Source organism: Carlito syrichta, unplaced genomic scaffold (genome assembly GCF_000164805.1).
Source record: "Carlito syrichta isolate Samal-C Ts95f unplaced genomic scaffold, Tarsius_syrichta-2.0.1 Scaffold124319, whole genome shotgun sequence".
Lineage (NCBI taxonomy): Eukaryota > Metazoa > Chordata > Mammalia > Primates > Tarsiidae > Carlito > Carlito syrichta.
Window position 1 is genome coordinate 497470 of NW_007068415.1, and position 16748 is coordinate 514217.

Here is a 16748-nt window from a genome sequence, read left to right on the forward strand (position 1 = left end):
AGAAAAAAATCAGCTGGGCGTGGTAGCGCGCGCCTGTAATTCCAGCTACTCGGAAGGCTGAGGCGGAAGGATCGCTAGAGCCCAGCAGGCGAGGCTGTGGTGGCTGGGAGCAGCCACTGCACTCCAGTCTGGCGACAGAGTGAGACTCCAACTCAAAAAAAAAAAAGAAAGATAAAGGTCACTCAGATGGATGGGTGGAACACTAGCAGTAATTTCAATATGTCAAGAAGAGCAAATTAAAGTACGTAGAAACTTTTCATTAATTATCCTTCAATTACCATTCTCCTCCTTTTCTCTTTAGTAATAGAACTCTACATTTTAATTGGGAATATACCCAGGAGGAGATAAGGGAAGGAATTGCATTCCATATCCTCTTACAACCAGGAAAGACTGCTCACTAAATTGTGAACAATGGGTGAAGACAGAAGTGATATGTGCAACTATCCGAACATGCCCCTAAAGGCAAACAGCATGTTCCTCATTGCCACGTGCCTCCTTCTTATTATCCACAATACAAGAAGAATCAAGGATATTGGAGCATGAATCTTGGACCACAACATGGAAAAGATACATAGGAGAGCAGAGATGACAGAAGAATCTTGAGGTGTGGAAGATTGGGAGTTGCCGTATTAGTCATTTTATCCAGAATGGTCCATGAGAGAGGAATCAACTTCTGTCTAATTTTTATTCACTTTTACTATAGGTACCTCTTCTATATCAGACAAACTGGTAAGCCAATCAACACAACATAATTTGTTGTCATTCAGTGTCTAAGGTCTTAAAAGAGATAGTATTATCACATCCAAAAACAGTCAGCATCTCCAAAAAAAACTTTAATGGATGATCATATTATTCTTTACAAATTCTCAAAAAAATCACATGAAATATTCTAAATCCAGAAAATTGGACAACATTAGCAGGACACACCTTATATTCCACATTCAGGATGAGATTTGACATGACAATTCATTAGTCTTTTTATTTTTCAAAAGCCTTCTATAAGTTAAATTATATTTTCTCATGTAATTCTTCCCCCCAATTTTGTACTTGACAATTTACATTCTTGCTTTACTTAAGCAACAACAGATACAACATTAATTTTTATTCTGTAATTGACATGAATAATAGGAAATGCAAAATAAAATTGTTTAGGTGAAATAAAAATTTCCCTAGAGACTTAAAGAAGAATTTTTTTTACATTTTTTAATTAGATTTCTGATGTTTCTTTCTAAAGCATTCAAATTCATTTTTTGAAAGTATCAGTTCAAATTCCATGTGGAGATATATGGCATATAGATTAAAAGTAAACTAATACAATAAATAGCCTTCAAAATATCTTGACTGCAAAATGGATAATTTTTTATGTTATAAATAAAAATCTCATATTTACAAAAAATATTCATACTCATTAACATGAGCAAATGCAAACAATTAATTAATGCATACATGTGTCAGTCAATAGGTATTCAGATTTATGTGTGCAAAATCTTATTTTAGCCAGCATTAAAAAGTGCATATTAATATACAAATCCTACATAAAAGTAAACTGAATTTTACTTCAGATAGGGAATTTTCAGAATTAAAAGAGCTTTAAAAATATGGCTTTTACACGTGGACTATGAAATCTGAATATAAGCAGACATAAGTAATTAAAGCAGTGAAAAACTATTTTAATTTAAATCTGCTTTTAATATAATGCTAAGCAAGTTTTGAGGAAATAATTATTCTGTATATTAATGATGGCAGTGGAACTTGGTCTGACCCTTTCTGTAAATGATTTTTGCAATATGTATCAAAATTCTCTAAAATGTCAGAAATCTTTGATCCAATATTCCCACTTTGGGGAATAGATTCTAAAATAATAAATGTAAAACTTTGAAGAAAGATGTTCATGCACAAAAATATTGATTACACTGATATTAATATGAATACCCACAAAGGAAAATTATAAAAAAAAAGAAGAGGAGTTCATTGAATCGTGTTATATCAGTTTAAAGCCATGATGTAACAACTATGTCACAAGACTGAAAATTATGCCACTTAATACTTGTGCACTTAAATAAAATTAGAGAGCTTAATTTAAATATGTGATTGGACACGTGTAGACAAATTATGCTAGAAAATATTGAGGACAATTTAAGTATTACAAATATGCAACCCATGTGCATGTTTCCACTTGTAATGGAAATATATGCTAAGTGAACAACTCTGAAGCATTGTGATTAAGAGTGGGGTTGTACTTCCTAAATAGTCATAATGACATCCATGCATATGGCTATGAAATCATAAAGAAAAATGGCCAATTTATATGAAAAATAATTTTATAAAGCCTGACTAAATAAAACTACTTTAACAAAACAATGTCATATTTAGAAAAAAAATATGTATTTGCAGTATTAGTTTTGTTATCTTTAGGCAACCCTTAATTGTATGATGGCATGTAATTCATCCATTTTATTTTAAAATTTTTGTCATAGTTTTACAAATTAAATGTTGAATGATACTTCAATTGATGTAACTCCAGGAAGGTTGAATAAACTTTTGCATATATTTTAAATGGCCATTTAATATTTAAATAGCAAATACTAATTCTAATGGTGAAAGCAAACATCTCTTCAAGAATGATATTTATTCTGATACCAATCAATAAACCATTAAAATATTTTGCTAGATGACAGTTCATCCTTAATAAGCCTTCTACGTCACTAAAATAACATATATTATCATTATAAGAGGAAAGACATCACTAGCAAACCACTTATGTCTAGATAGAGGAAATAAAATACTTTTGAAAAAAATCTTAGTTCTTCATCTATAAACTGGAGAAAACGAAACCTACTCCATTCATAGTGTTATTGTAAGCATTACATAAAATAATTTCTGTTAAAAGGTTATTGGTATGTATACAAAATTAAGTGCTCAAATAACTGTGGTATCCAAAATTACTAGTAGTAGTAGTGTAATTTTGGAAACTATAACATTTCAAACAAACCATACTATTAGTTTTTTTTCTTTTTTGTGAAGACCAGCTCTACTTGTCTATGGGGTTTTTTTGCCTCCATTTTTTAAAATGGTTGCAAGGAAGTTCTATATAATAGTATAGGAATTTTTTTTTTTTTTTTGAGTTAGAGTCTCACTCTGTCGCCCAGACTGGAGTGCAGTGGCCGCTCCCGGCCACCGCAGCCTCGACCTGCTGGGCTCTGGCGATCCTTCCGCCTCAGCCTTCCAAGTAGCTGGAACTACAGACGCGCACTACCACACCCGGCTAATTTTTTGATTTACTGTAGAGATGAGGTCTCGCCAAGTTGCCCAGGCGGGTCTCGAACCCGTGGGCTCAGGCAATCCACTCACCTCAGCCTCCAAAAGAGCGGGATTACAGGCTGAGCCACCAAGCCCAGCTGCATAGGAATTTTTTTTAACTCAGAAAAGAAATGTGGATTAAATATTGTATTTGTTTGCTTTGTTCACTGATATATCCCAAGCTCTTAAAATATAAAAGGCCTTCAATACGTTTTTGTTTGTTTGTTTGTTTGAAGTTAGAGTCTCACTCTTGCCACTTAGGCTGGAGTGCAGTGGCACTCTCATGGTCTCCAGTAGCCTCCACCTGCTGGGCTTAGGCGATCCTTCCGCCTCAGCCTTCCAACTAACTGGAACCACAGATGCACGCCACCACACTTGGTTAGTTTTGTGACTTACTGTAGAAATGTGGTCTCACCAAGTTGGTCAGGCTGGTCTCGAACCCCTGGGCCAGGCAATCCTCTCGTCTTGGCCTCCCAAATTGCCGGGATTATAGGCTGATCCACCATGCCCGGCCAATAAATATTTTTATATAAGTAAATAGGTAAATAGAGGCATTTTTCTGATGTAGTCAAATGTATAAGGATTTTAAAAATTAATTATGAACTTTATTTTATAATTTTGAAATGCTTCCACCATAAGTAATTAAAATGTCTTGTCAATATCTTTCCAAATGTGGCACTATTAAAAGTAACTATCCAAATGTGGCAATACTAGAAGTAAAACAATCCATGTTCTTAAATCATTTGAATCTATGTATTACAGTCATTTATTTTAAAAGGCATATCAAGTAACTACTTTGTTCAAAGACGGGACCAGTAGGGCTAGTTGTTACATAGCTTCTGGAGTGTCATTCACACTATAGTTGAAATAAATGGTTTCCTCCTGGTGTATAGCATTCAAGTCAAAGCAGATACGTGTGGTGGCCCTGGTGACAGGAGCCAGGATACAGAGATAGATGGGCTCTGATCTTTGTTGATAGAGTCCAGAATATCATAGTTACTTCAGTGGACTGAGGGTCTGGACAGAGTACAGTGGGTGTTCAGATTCAGAGAAAAATATGGAATTTGTACTTAGGAGGATATCAATTATAAGTTATTAAAAACTACACACTAAAATTTATCATTACCTTGTTGTGTCTAACTAGTATTTTGCTCATGTTTTTTTAACAGTTTATTATAACACTAAACCTGCTAGCTCAATTTGTTCTATAAGTTCAGTCATTCTATTACAACTAACATTTTCTTGGAATTTAATATAATACTTTAATACTCACATCAAGATCATCCTTTGCATTGTAGTAGACAACTTCATTGCTCTACAAAAAAAAAGGAAGTGTAATTTATTGATTTGAATAAAAACAAAAAATATTGTATTAAACATTTAATACATTTTATGCATATTTTAAATAAACCCCTCATAATACCCTTTTCACAATATGTATTCACGAAAATCCATAAGGATTAGTCAATATTTTCCAAGAACATATTAAAATAGTATATCAGTGGTATTAGAAAAGCACATATTGCATTGGGGAAAACAATCTCAGAATAGGTCTGAGGACCATTTGTCAAGAAAAAAATAAAGCAAAGAATTCATAAGTCAAATAAGTTATATATAAACACATGCACACATATTAAATAATAAGCAGGAAAATTCAAAAAGAATGCAAGATATGACCTTCTTAATACTTTGTTGAAGCCATAATTAATGTGCACACACACACAGTATTGAAATAATTCTTGTAGAAGTACATATCTACACAATATTGGTAAAAATTCATGAGATTCACATAAATGACCACAAGCAATTCAGATATCTGGAAATTCAGATAGCAAAAAAAATCAGATTGTCTAACACATTAATATTCTCTTACTCTACCAAAGTAGTGAATTAGCATTGGCTCTTTAGCAAGAATCAATATATATGGACAACTCAACTTGCCATCAGTATTGCTGAAAAACCCCATAAATATAAATTGGGAATAAAAATTGTATTACAGAGGAAAAATGGAAAAGAAAGGATAAATAAAATAATTGTCCAAAAACTTGAAACTCCTATTCTTTGTGTCTCTGAGACTAGTTCTATGCAATGTAAAAATAATACAGATTTTTCTTTCCTTTCTTCTTCTGAAATGACTACATATGTAGTCCATTTTCCATGTGTCTTCAGAAGGGAATTGAGCAGTATGGAAAGATGCATTTTCTTGTGCTCTAAATTTTATAAGAAGCAAACAAATAATACACAATTTGTATTAAAGGAAAATTGCTTGGGAAAAAATTCACTTAATTCGTGCTTCTCAAAGTGTATCCCTAACTTCCCTAAATAATAGATTCTTCAAAATATTGATAAATGTTACATGAGCAAAAGCATTCCATGGTAATATGACTTTAGAAAACAATAAAGTTAAAATTGTCTTTTTTTCAGCATGATTTCACAGATCTGCATATATGACTGTACATTATAAATATCCAAGAGGAAAGCATATCTTTGTTTTGTCTTTATTTATTTGCCACAGAAACCTGCCTCTTTTTGTTTGTTTCTTAGTTTGAGAAACATTTGATGAGACTGAAGATCTATACATATCTCTATAACAACCATACAAACAGAAAAATACATAAATATCAGAGCATATTATTCATAATACTGAATGAAACCTATGAATTTGAATTTATTTCCTTTAGAATCACTAAAATATTTGATTATTAAATAGTTTTTTAAAAGTTAAGTAGATAGAAAATTTTAACATGCATAAACATTCTAAGTCTGACACATTTCTTATAGCATTAGTTTTGTAACAGTTGAAATAAAAATCAGAACTCATCACATAAACAAAGCAAGGGAATCTTCTGCATCCACCTGAGACTCAAATCTAATTACTAGTTTATTGATCCCACTTGCAGCTGTAATTTATACTTAGGAGACTATTTTCTATTAAAAATATGGATTCCAGCAAAGGTTAAAACACTGAATAAGTTTCACTTCATTTTAGACTTTATTTTCTACCATTGAGTACTTAAATTTACAGAATTGGGACATAGAAAACCAAGTGAAAAATGCATTAAATTTCAAGCTTCAGCATCATTGTTTTCAACAGATATTCATTAAATATCTCTATGCACATACTATCGTGCCATGAAAGGCCCCAAATAAGTTAAACATATATACTCCTACACTTTAGGTAAAATAATAGATACAGATCAATTACCTAAAACAATCTATGTGTGTAGGATATCATTTGGTTTATGGTACTCGAGCTAATGGATTAAACTTATTAGTCAACTTTTCCCTAACAAATAATAAAATGAATAGCAAATAAAATAATATACTGAAGAAAAAATAATATTAGACTTTTATTAAGTCTAAGATTAAGAGTAGCTCATACAGTGTCAGAAGAAGATATAAGTATAAATTTTTACATACTAGTATTAACCAAACGAAGTGACTTAATTCCCCTAAGACAAGTTACACATGAAATTTAAGTTAATGTAAGTGAGTTTAAAAATAAAGAAAGTCTAAGTTTATTTGAGAATTTCCTAATGTTTCCCCCCTTTATACTGACCTGTATTTTAGACAAACTAAATAATTAATTAGCTCCTCTTTCAGAAACTCCATATTGTACGGTTTCATGGTATAATGGAGAGGATTCTGGACTCTGAAACTCTATATTGCTTCTAAAAATTGTTATTGCAAATGTGTATTTCAAAATTTATTCAAGTTTTATGCATTTGCACAAGGCTTTCTGGATTCTGGATGACACATAATTTCAAAAAGTTTTCATAATTTCAAAAATTTTTTAAGTGAACGGAAAAAATATATTAGTCATAAAATGTTATTGCATGTCAAACATGCATACTTTTTCTTGTAACTGGGTATTTTATATTTCTATATTAAAAGTTATTTCTCAATACAACATTCATTTCTTACATGGTCAGAATGTAAATGGATAAAAGGACAAAATGTGACTTTTTCTAGAAAATAACAAAATAATAAGGCATGTATTCAAACATTTGTTTAGACAGGTTGTCATGCTTTACAAAGAACACAACTTAGTGGAACAAGTCGCTGATTATGCCTGGTGCCTTACAACTTAATTTCTTCTCCATCACTAATGTGATAATGCTTTTGGCTTCGGGGAATTTTTTTTACCTCATATATAAATATGCTTTTCTTTCTCAACCCCTAAACTTTTCATTGACAGCATGTACATCTCATCATTCCCTTATTTTACCTAATAGAAAAATCTCACTTGATCAATTTTTTAATAAGGATAAGCTCACACAGGGCATCAGGAGTTGGAGAAACTGTAACTTTTCATTTCTTCTGTTATTTACATTCACCCCTATGGGACATGACATTAAAATAAATGCCAAACATTCAAAGAGCATTTAATTGATACGACCATATAAAATATTTTTCTAGTGTTAGTTCATAATATTTTCTTATAGAAAATTATAATGATTTGTGTCTTTTGTTTAGACAGTTTTAGAATTATTTGAATCAGAAATCATTTTCAGGATAAATTTGAGAAAATCATAATATGGGAAAGGAGTAATTATTTTCACAGCACATTCATTTATAGCTAACTTCTCTGCTATACAAAAATACAAATTAAGATGTATGCAGCTATGTTAAACTAAATGCCTTCACTAGAGTGAGTCAAATCACTGAATCACCAAAATATATCCAGAACCAATCTTAACAGGATTGAGATAAAGGATAATTCTCAGGAATAAAAGACAATTCACACCTAATCAACCAAATTCTATTTTGATGTTTTTATAAAGATAAGTTTTGCATAAAATGAACTCTGTGCTGAAAGAAAATCAGAGAGGAAATTTTATGAAAACATTATATGCCTTAAATGGCTTAAGAAGGTTAGAAGTAAAGGAGAAGAGAAAAAAGCCTCAACTGAATTCTTCTTCCCTTCACCCAGTCCCCTACCCCCATCTCACTGAGACTTTGTGCAGCGAGATATCTGGGTCTCAACATCAACAAAGGGAGCCAAATCTCACTAATTCAACATTTGTTTTGGCAACCTTCTCTATGCCAAGTGAAGGAGAAAAAAAGAGGAATAATAACTATACCCTGACCATAGGCAGTAACACTCCAATTCCCTGTGCCAATAAATTGAAAAATATATATGAAAAATATCTCTCTTGCTATGGTTGTATGATAAGACCATACACACCAAAACTTTCCCAGTTTTTACATTAATTGAGAATTAAGAATTTCAGGTAGTGGAAACATTCCCCCTTTGTTGATCAATTGAGCATGGGTGTGTGTATGTTGCTTCCTTAGTCATTTCTCTACATCCTATCACTCAAAATTCCCTAAGTCCCTCCTCCAGAAAGTAGATAGTAATACCAGTATCATTTAATGCTTTAATTAAACTAAGTACCATAGGCACAGATGATGGAATTGAGTCATCTTGTTTCTTTATTATCCTTCTGCCTAAATGTTTTTATGCAAATTATTAAACAATATCATCTTGGAAGGTACTTCAAACTCAAACACAGAGGTTTTCAGTGGATTTCAAGGCATTATGTAAAGTATGATAGAATAAAGTCAGCAACAGCTTCAAACTAGATTCATGGATTAGTTAAACCTTTAGAGAGCTATTTTTCAAAATTTAAGCACCACCAGATGACAAGAACAAATTGTGTTGTTTCTGATTTTTAACCATGTAGTTTAGTTATTTATTATCTTCTTGAAACAAATTTACCCAAATGGTCCATGCTAATATAATACTGCTGCTTGCAGAAATTCAAAACATCCCCTAGCAAGTTGAGAGATAAATTACTTTAGTCCCCTAGTGTCTATTGGGAGTCAAAAATTAAATCTGCACAAAACAGACCTTTCCATCTTAAAAATGTATATTGTGAGTGACAGTCCCTTGCATGCCACTTTCCTATAAAAGTCGGCCTCTGATGAATAGTTTATGTTAAAAATCTGAGGCATATATACAAAGCCTCCCCGTGGAAGTAAGATGTTGCCAAGAATAAGGCTTAAATATTACAACTGAAAATTAGACTTTTATAGTCAACTACTGAAATATATGACGCATTCAAAATTCAAATAGAGATTAACTTCCTGTTCAATTTACTAATTTTCTTTTCTTGGCAACATCCTTGGCTCTGCACATGATCCATAACCTGACAATTTTCGGGCAACTGTATTGTCTGCTAGTCACTTAAAAAAAATTGCATTCTGCTCATCATTTTCATCTCTCCTGAGTTCCAAATATGAAATCAATGGGTTGAACATTATGAATACTCTTCATTAAAAATAAGTTATGTTAATGAGTTCCACCAGCCAAGACTCAAACTATTTAGCTAAAATCATTTATCATTCAAATTTTCTGAAGTTACCTTTGTTGCTAATTGACCTACCTACTACAGACACCACTGCTATTGTGTTCAAATCAACTGCAGAAGGTGGAATGAGTTCACCAGCAGCACAGTAACAGTGTGAATAAAAGAACTTAGGAAGGTGTGCATGTGTATGTATGTGTGTGGTTGTGTTGGGGAAAGGGGGAAGGGGGAAGAGGGGCTTATGAATGTGAGTGAATTGTTTCCAAGATAATGGGCTTTTTATAAAATATATGCCTATGTCATATTTGTTGGAGATTTGAAACACATGAACATGTGTTATACAATACATAAGAAAAAAATAAAGATGGGCAAAGCCCATCTGGAGATGAATTTTACCATATTACTGGACGGAAGAGATACAATAAACCTGAATTCATATCATGACAAGACACTGTAAATGAAATAATTGACATAAAGTGATTAGCACAATGCCTGATACAAAATATGTGATGATTGTTAATTATATTTGCATATTTTTTAAATATTGAGAATACATATCCATAGAATTCATCTATTAGCTTGATCTGATACTTTTACATTAAGTAAAGTACATTATTATAATTCTATTTTCTTATATCAGTTAGTATGCAGTGAGTCTACTTGAAGTGCTATCTTCAAAGATTCCACATGGCAGAGTGGAGAAGAAATGGAATTACTAATTGTTCTTTTTAATCTAATAAACCAAATGAAATTATTTAGAAGAAAGTCTAATGCAAATTGAAATGAATTTGTGTGGTTCTATATGCATCCTGTTCGATAAATGTGTTGTTTTGCTCCAAACTTCTTTGTGATTCTAAACTCCTAATCCTACATCTCCTTTACAGGTCAATCCTCATTTATTCCTCCCTAGAAAAACTCCAACCTTGTGTAACTCAAAAATTTACTTGTTCATCCCAACATCCAAAGCATTAATCTTGCTGGAGAAAATTATACAAGCAATAAATTGCTGGTTCTTACAATTTAAAAAAAAAAACTATAAAAAACGTGTAGATTTGCTTTGTTAAGTTTTTTTTTTTAGACGTCAGGGTGGGGAGATTTGTTCGGAACTCTACAGTTTAAGGGAAACTTTCTTCTCCCAGTCATGTGAACTATTTGGCTAGCAAGTCATACACCTTCACTTCTCTGACCACAGAAATTAACAAGTGCCTAAGTTTATTCAATAACATATCCTATTTTCTTATTATTTTGGCTTTAATAATAGGTTCAGAATAGTTATGGTCACAAAAGCTGAGCTGGTCTTAAAGCCTGACTCAGGCTCCCTTTACCAGTGGCTTCTTGATTAAAGAACCAATAGATATCTTTTTTCTTAAGTTAAAGTTTGCTTTTCAACTCCTACAAATGATAGTACTGATAGTACAAATACCATACTCCCTACAATGCTTGTTTTCATTCTAATTTTCAGCGACTAATAGTCGAACATATTTTCTTGAAATTTAATTTCTGTTGGTAGCTTTATGAGAGCACAAGTGTTCTGGAACTAATTTCCCTACCTGTATCCAAGATGATAACCTCTGCTGATTCATTAAGAATTCCATTCCTTCATCATCCTTTTTACCTCCCTGTATGTCCATCTTTTCTTTAATCATATCCAGGTAGTTTGCAAGTGTGGTTAAGATTATTTGCAGAATAAAAATTCAGATGTATTCTGGCATAAAATACTTTTCATATAAAATTTGAAATATTGGCAGAAGATTTTTTAAAAAATCAAAGTCCAGAGTTTAAAATTATCTTAGTTCAAGAAGACAACTCATTTTTAATATTTTTCTGACATTTCTCTAATTAGTTAAAGGTGAAAAAATCACTTAGTGCCAACTTAATATGTTGTGTATATCAACAAATCATTGCCATTTTTAATGATTTTGATCCATTTCTTTACAGCACCTCTTCACAAGTTGCCATCTTCAGAAATGAGTTGCATATTTACAAAATTAAATAATATAAATTTTGATTATATGCTTGAATATCAGTTTTATTAAAGAATATGAAGACAAAATAATATTGCTAAAGTGTTGTTCAATGATCTATGGAATATAATGAAAATATATAATCTATTCTTTCCTTGAATTTTCGGCATTCATAAGAATAAATATGTAGATTTCTATACCAGAAATCTAAGCACGTGTTTTTTGAGAACCTGATTATAAAGATAAACCAATGAGTTAGGTAATATCAATCTCAATTTTAAGGATTGGGAAGCTAAGACTAAAAATAAACTGAATCTTTCTATTCCCTATCTCATACTTGCACCTCTCATAGACTGCTATTATAAACTCAGGAATGACCTACTTCTTGGAGCCAGTAAATTCTTTAAACAGACAATCTAAATAGTTCACCTAATAATAAGATAGTAACTAATAATTCTTATATAATCCATTAATTTCATCTCTTCATTAAACTTTTTCTTAAAATCTGCATTAAACTGTGAATTTTATTACTAATTTATTTCGCTTACTGAAAATACAAAACTAGAAAGTAACTTTGGCTTGTTGTAAGCTTACTCCTGTTACTTTTGCCACATATCATTTTACCTTTATTCATCAGGTAATTTCCATTGTGTATTTGTAATATTTTAGACTGCATATTTTTTTAAGTTGTCATTATGGTGCTTGCAAACTGAATAATTGCTTAATAAGTGATCCATCACGTTAAACAATCGGTAAGCCAAAGCCATCTAAGAGGTCATAGCAAAAGATAAAAGATCCTTGTGTCTTTACTATGTTTAATTACCTAATTGCAAAGATACTCAAGTACTGCAGCACCGAGCTCTACTATGATTCTGGTGAAATAATTGGAAATATTTCCTTAGAGGGAAGAGACATTCATCGAAAGCAAATGATTACTGCTTCTACATAAAATAAGTAAATTTTTAAAGTTGAGAAGATTAAATTATTCCAATTTGAGTAGAGACAGTGTTCTACTATGTGTATATTCAATGCTAGCACAGGATCTGAAATGTTGTATGAACTGCTACTGAATGACCTGATAAATAAATATCATAGGCCTGTAAGAAACTATTGAAAGTTCTAACAAAAAAGTAACAAAACAAATACAAGTACACACACCCAGTGCATCACAGTCGAGAAAAAGTATACAGCTTTAAAAAAGCTTCAAATAAACTAAAAGGTAGACCCTTTTCACTCGTGTAGGAAATCAAGGAGAAATTCCAAATGGAATGTGATTTCAGAGTCCCTTTGGTTCTTGAACTTCAAAGGGGATCAATTCCTATTAAACATTAAGAGCTATATCAATCTATTTCTTCATCTGATAAACTTTAATAGGAATTGGCCTGCAAGCTGTTTTGGTATTTCAAATGATACCAATAAATATATGATTTAAACTGTATGAGAAGAGCAAAAGTAGAATATGAGAAGGTAAATATATTATTTTCCTCAGGCACCAAGTCCCTCAGGACCTTCAGTCCAGAACAGAACAAACACATTCATAATGCTGAAGAACTTGCTTCGTCTCCTTTAATCTGTAACTCCAGCAAGACTGTGGGTATAATCATCTAAAGCATTAAAGTTTAATCCACCAAAATATTTCAATTTTTTATGTTTCTTCCTATTGACTTAGACAACCCACAGATCTTCTTGACTCACGATCAAAGTTAAGAGCACTTGATCATAATATATGATGTCCTAGCCAAGAAAGTCATGTTAATTTGTCCAATGGTGATAATAGCACTGCCTTTCCAAATTAATCATCATCAACTCCAGAATATCATCATACTAAAATAAATTATGAAGACTTACATTATGGTCAATGAATTACTGAGTTTAAATAATCTGGCCAAAATCAGAGCCTCAAAGAACATTAGGTTGGTAATCACTACCTCAATTTAATTCATCTTTCATTGGGCTTGTGGCTATGTAGGATGGGAAAGAAAGGACAAGAGACATTTATTGTGTGTCTATTATGAGGCAGCCATTCACATATATACAGTCCTCTTCTCCCCATCTCTGGGAATTACTTCTAAGACAGACCGCCCACACAAAGGATGCCTGAAACTGCAGATACTACTGGGCCCTATATATGCTTTTCCCAATGTATACACATAACTATGATAAAGTTTGACATATACATTAAGCACAGTAAGAGATTAACACTACTACTAATAAAATAAAACAATTGTAACAATATGCCATCATCACTATTCTTACACTTTAGGGTCATTCTTAAGTAAAATAAGTGTTCCTTAAATACAAGCCCAATCTGACAACTGAGACAGCTACTAAGTGACTAACGAACAGGAACTATTATTGCTTCCTTTTTTTTTTTTTTTTGAGTTGGCATCTCACTCTGTCACCAGGCTGGAGTGGGTGGGTCAACCTGCTGGGCTCTGGTGATCCTCCCGCCACAGCCTTCCAAGTACCCAGAACTACAAGTGTGCACTACCATGCCTGGCTCATTTTTTGGTTTATTGTAGAGACAAGGTTTTACCATGTTGCCTAGGCTGGTCTCCAACCTGTGGGCTCAGATAATCTTCTTGCCTTGGTCTCTCAAAGTGCTGGGATTACAGGTTTGAGCCACCATGCTCAGCCCACTGCTTCTCTTTATTGCAGAATTTAAATTCAGAGCTTTTTTTCCCCATAAGGAACCCTTAGAATTCTTACCACTCCATATTTTCCACAGTTCTTAACTATTTCTATCTCACAAGTCTGTTATTTTTGTTAATGGCTATATCTAATTCCCATCATCAAAGATAAAGAAACCTCTTTTCTTAAGTTAGCCCACTCCCTAACTTTCAACTCATAGTGATTAGCATTACATGGACCTCATAATTTAGCCAGTTATATTTAAAGATGAGGAGGCCATGTTACTTTAGGTGATATCTTAGAGCTTTGGGCAAGGCCTGACTGAAAAGCTGCTTGACTTCTGAAAAGCATCTTGCTCATATCCTTCCAAGGTGATAGCACTGTTGTTGTTGTTGTTGTCATTGTTTAAATAAGAGTTTTCCTCTCTTCCTGTTTGTCTGGAAAATCATTAAAGCAGATGTTCAGCGGTCAGTATAAAACAAGAAGATCATGCAGAATTAATATTGAAAATCTACCCCTAAATGTGCATCCAAGGGTTGATTTGAGGAACAAAGAGATGATTCATATCCTGGACAGGATGGAGCAGGATGGTAGGAGATGTCATCACACCACTAGAACAGCCAGTAATTGGCCAGGTGCTGAGGCTCATGCCTGAAATCCCAGCACATTAGGGAGGCAGAGGTGAGAGGACTGCTTCAGCCCAGGAGTTCAAGATCAGCCTAGGTAACATAGCAAGACCTCATCTCTACTAAAAGACTAAAAGTTAAAAAAAAAAAAAAAAAAAAGGCAGTATGGTGGTACACTCCTGTAGTCCCAGCTACTAATGGTATTAATGATTTTTTTGCCTGAGATATTCCATTTAATATTTTCTAACTTCAACTGACCATAGGTAATTAAAACCACAGAAAGTAAAATTGTGGATAAGAATGAAATACTCTGTATCATCTAAACCTTACAAAATCTGTTAGATATGCAAAGTTATGCTCTTTTTGAAAATATATTAAGAAAAATTTCATAAACCTGATATCTTGTTACTCTTTGGATTCTCTACCTTTTTCCTCCATCCCATCTCCCCACTATTGAGATAATAGTTTTCTGCACTTTAGGTGAAAATGGGTACCAGCTAAAACAAATATATTATTATTTAGATTGGATATTGTATTACACCCCCGTTAGGTGAATAGTTTTTAAAGCCATTCTTGCTAAAACAGAAAGGTGATTTATAAATTTCAAAAATAGGTAATTTTATATATAAAGACATAGTTAAGAAGTCTAAACGATGAGCCATAGTTAGAAAGAACTCAGGATAGGGAACAAAGGATGTTCCTCCCCGTTAGGAAAAGGCTTATTGAGACTATCCGGAGTTGAAAGAGTAACAGAAGAGCTAAAGGAGAAAGTTAAGAGTGACATATATATCGTCTGGTTCCTCTTATAGGTAGAAAACACAGTGGATGAAGGAAGGAGATGTGTTTGGGAAAAATTTGCCACACTTCTATTGAGACTCTGGAATAAAGCCTTTCCACCTCTCATTTACATCCAGGAAGCTTTCCTTGATGTGGAAAATTCCCTAGCTTTTCCACTTTACATCAAAGTTAGAAACCCCTCTTAATACTTCTCATAGCACCTTCTGATATTTTCCTTCTCTATATAATCAGAGAGGGTGGTCACTATATCATTGGTTTGTTGTATGGAATAAATGAGTGAACATCTGAGTTAAAGATCAGCTTCACTTCCTGCCTCATTCTGTGCACTAACCAAACCATATGGTGTTTGCTTGTCTGAGCCCTGTGAGAGATGATGTCTTACTCATCTTTGTGCGCAACATCCGGCCAGTGCCCACCACAAGTTAGGTACAAATGACTACTGAACAAGCTTCCTTCATAAGGTTGTTGAATCACCTACTTAATTACCTACAGAGGATATATTCATGGACTGTTTTGGGTTTTTTGTTTGTTTGTTTGTTTTTTGAGTTGGAGTCCCACTCGGTCGCCCAAACTGGAGTGCAGTGGCCGCCCCCGACCACCGCAGCCTCGACCTGCTGGGCTCCAGCGATCCTTCCGCCTCAGCCTTCCAAGTAACTGGAATTACAGGCATGCGCTACCACGCCTGGCTGATTTTTTGATTTATTGTAGAGATGAGGTCTCTCCTGCCCAGGCGGGTCTCGAACCCTCAGGCTCAGGCAATCCACTCACCTCAGCCTCCCAAAGGCGCGGGATTACAGACTGAGCCACCACCGAACCCGGTTTGGACTGGTTTTCAGCATAGTATTAGGTTTGGTTCCCCACTGAGAGTAAGAATTGAGCAGGAGACACCTACTTCCAGGAAACACCAGCAGGAGAGTAGAGAAGTGAGACACTGAGGCAAAATAATTCAACACAAGATATGTTAAAGAGAAGCTGGGCAACTGGGGCGCAATCTCCCCAGGAACCTTTGGAAGACTACATAGAATTTCAATCAAAACTATCGCATCCAAAAAGTGAGGAGACTGGGGGAATATCCACTCATTCCAGCTGCCACTGGTTGAGAATGTTCACGTGTGTTC

At 33.5% G+C, this 16748-nt stretch overlaps 1 protein-coding gene across 1 annotated transcript in view; it reads right to left on the reverse strand.

Moving 5' to 3' along the window:
* Positions 1-16748, reverse strand: part of CACNA2D1 (calcium voltage-gated channel auxiliary subunit alpha2delta 1) — a 395813-nt gene that overhangs the window by 183548 nt on the left and 195517 nt on the right. The window contains exon 4 of the mRNA XM_021707777.1: positions 4574-4615. Coding sequence (XP_021563452.1) covers positions 4574-4615 — 42 coding nt within the window. The remainder of the gene's footprint in view (positions 1-4573; positions 4616-16748) is intronic.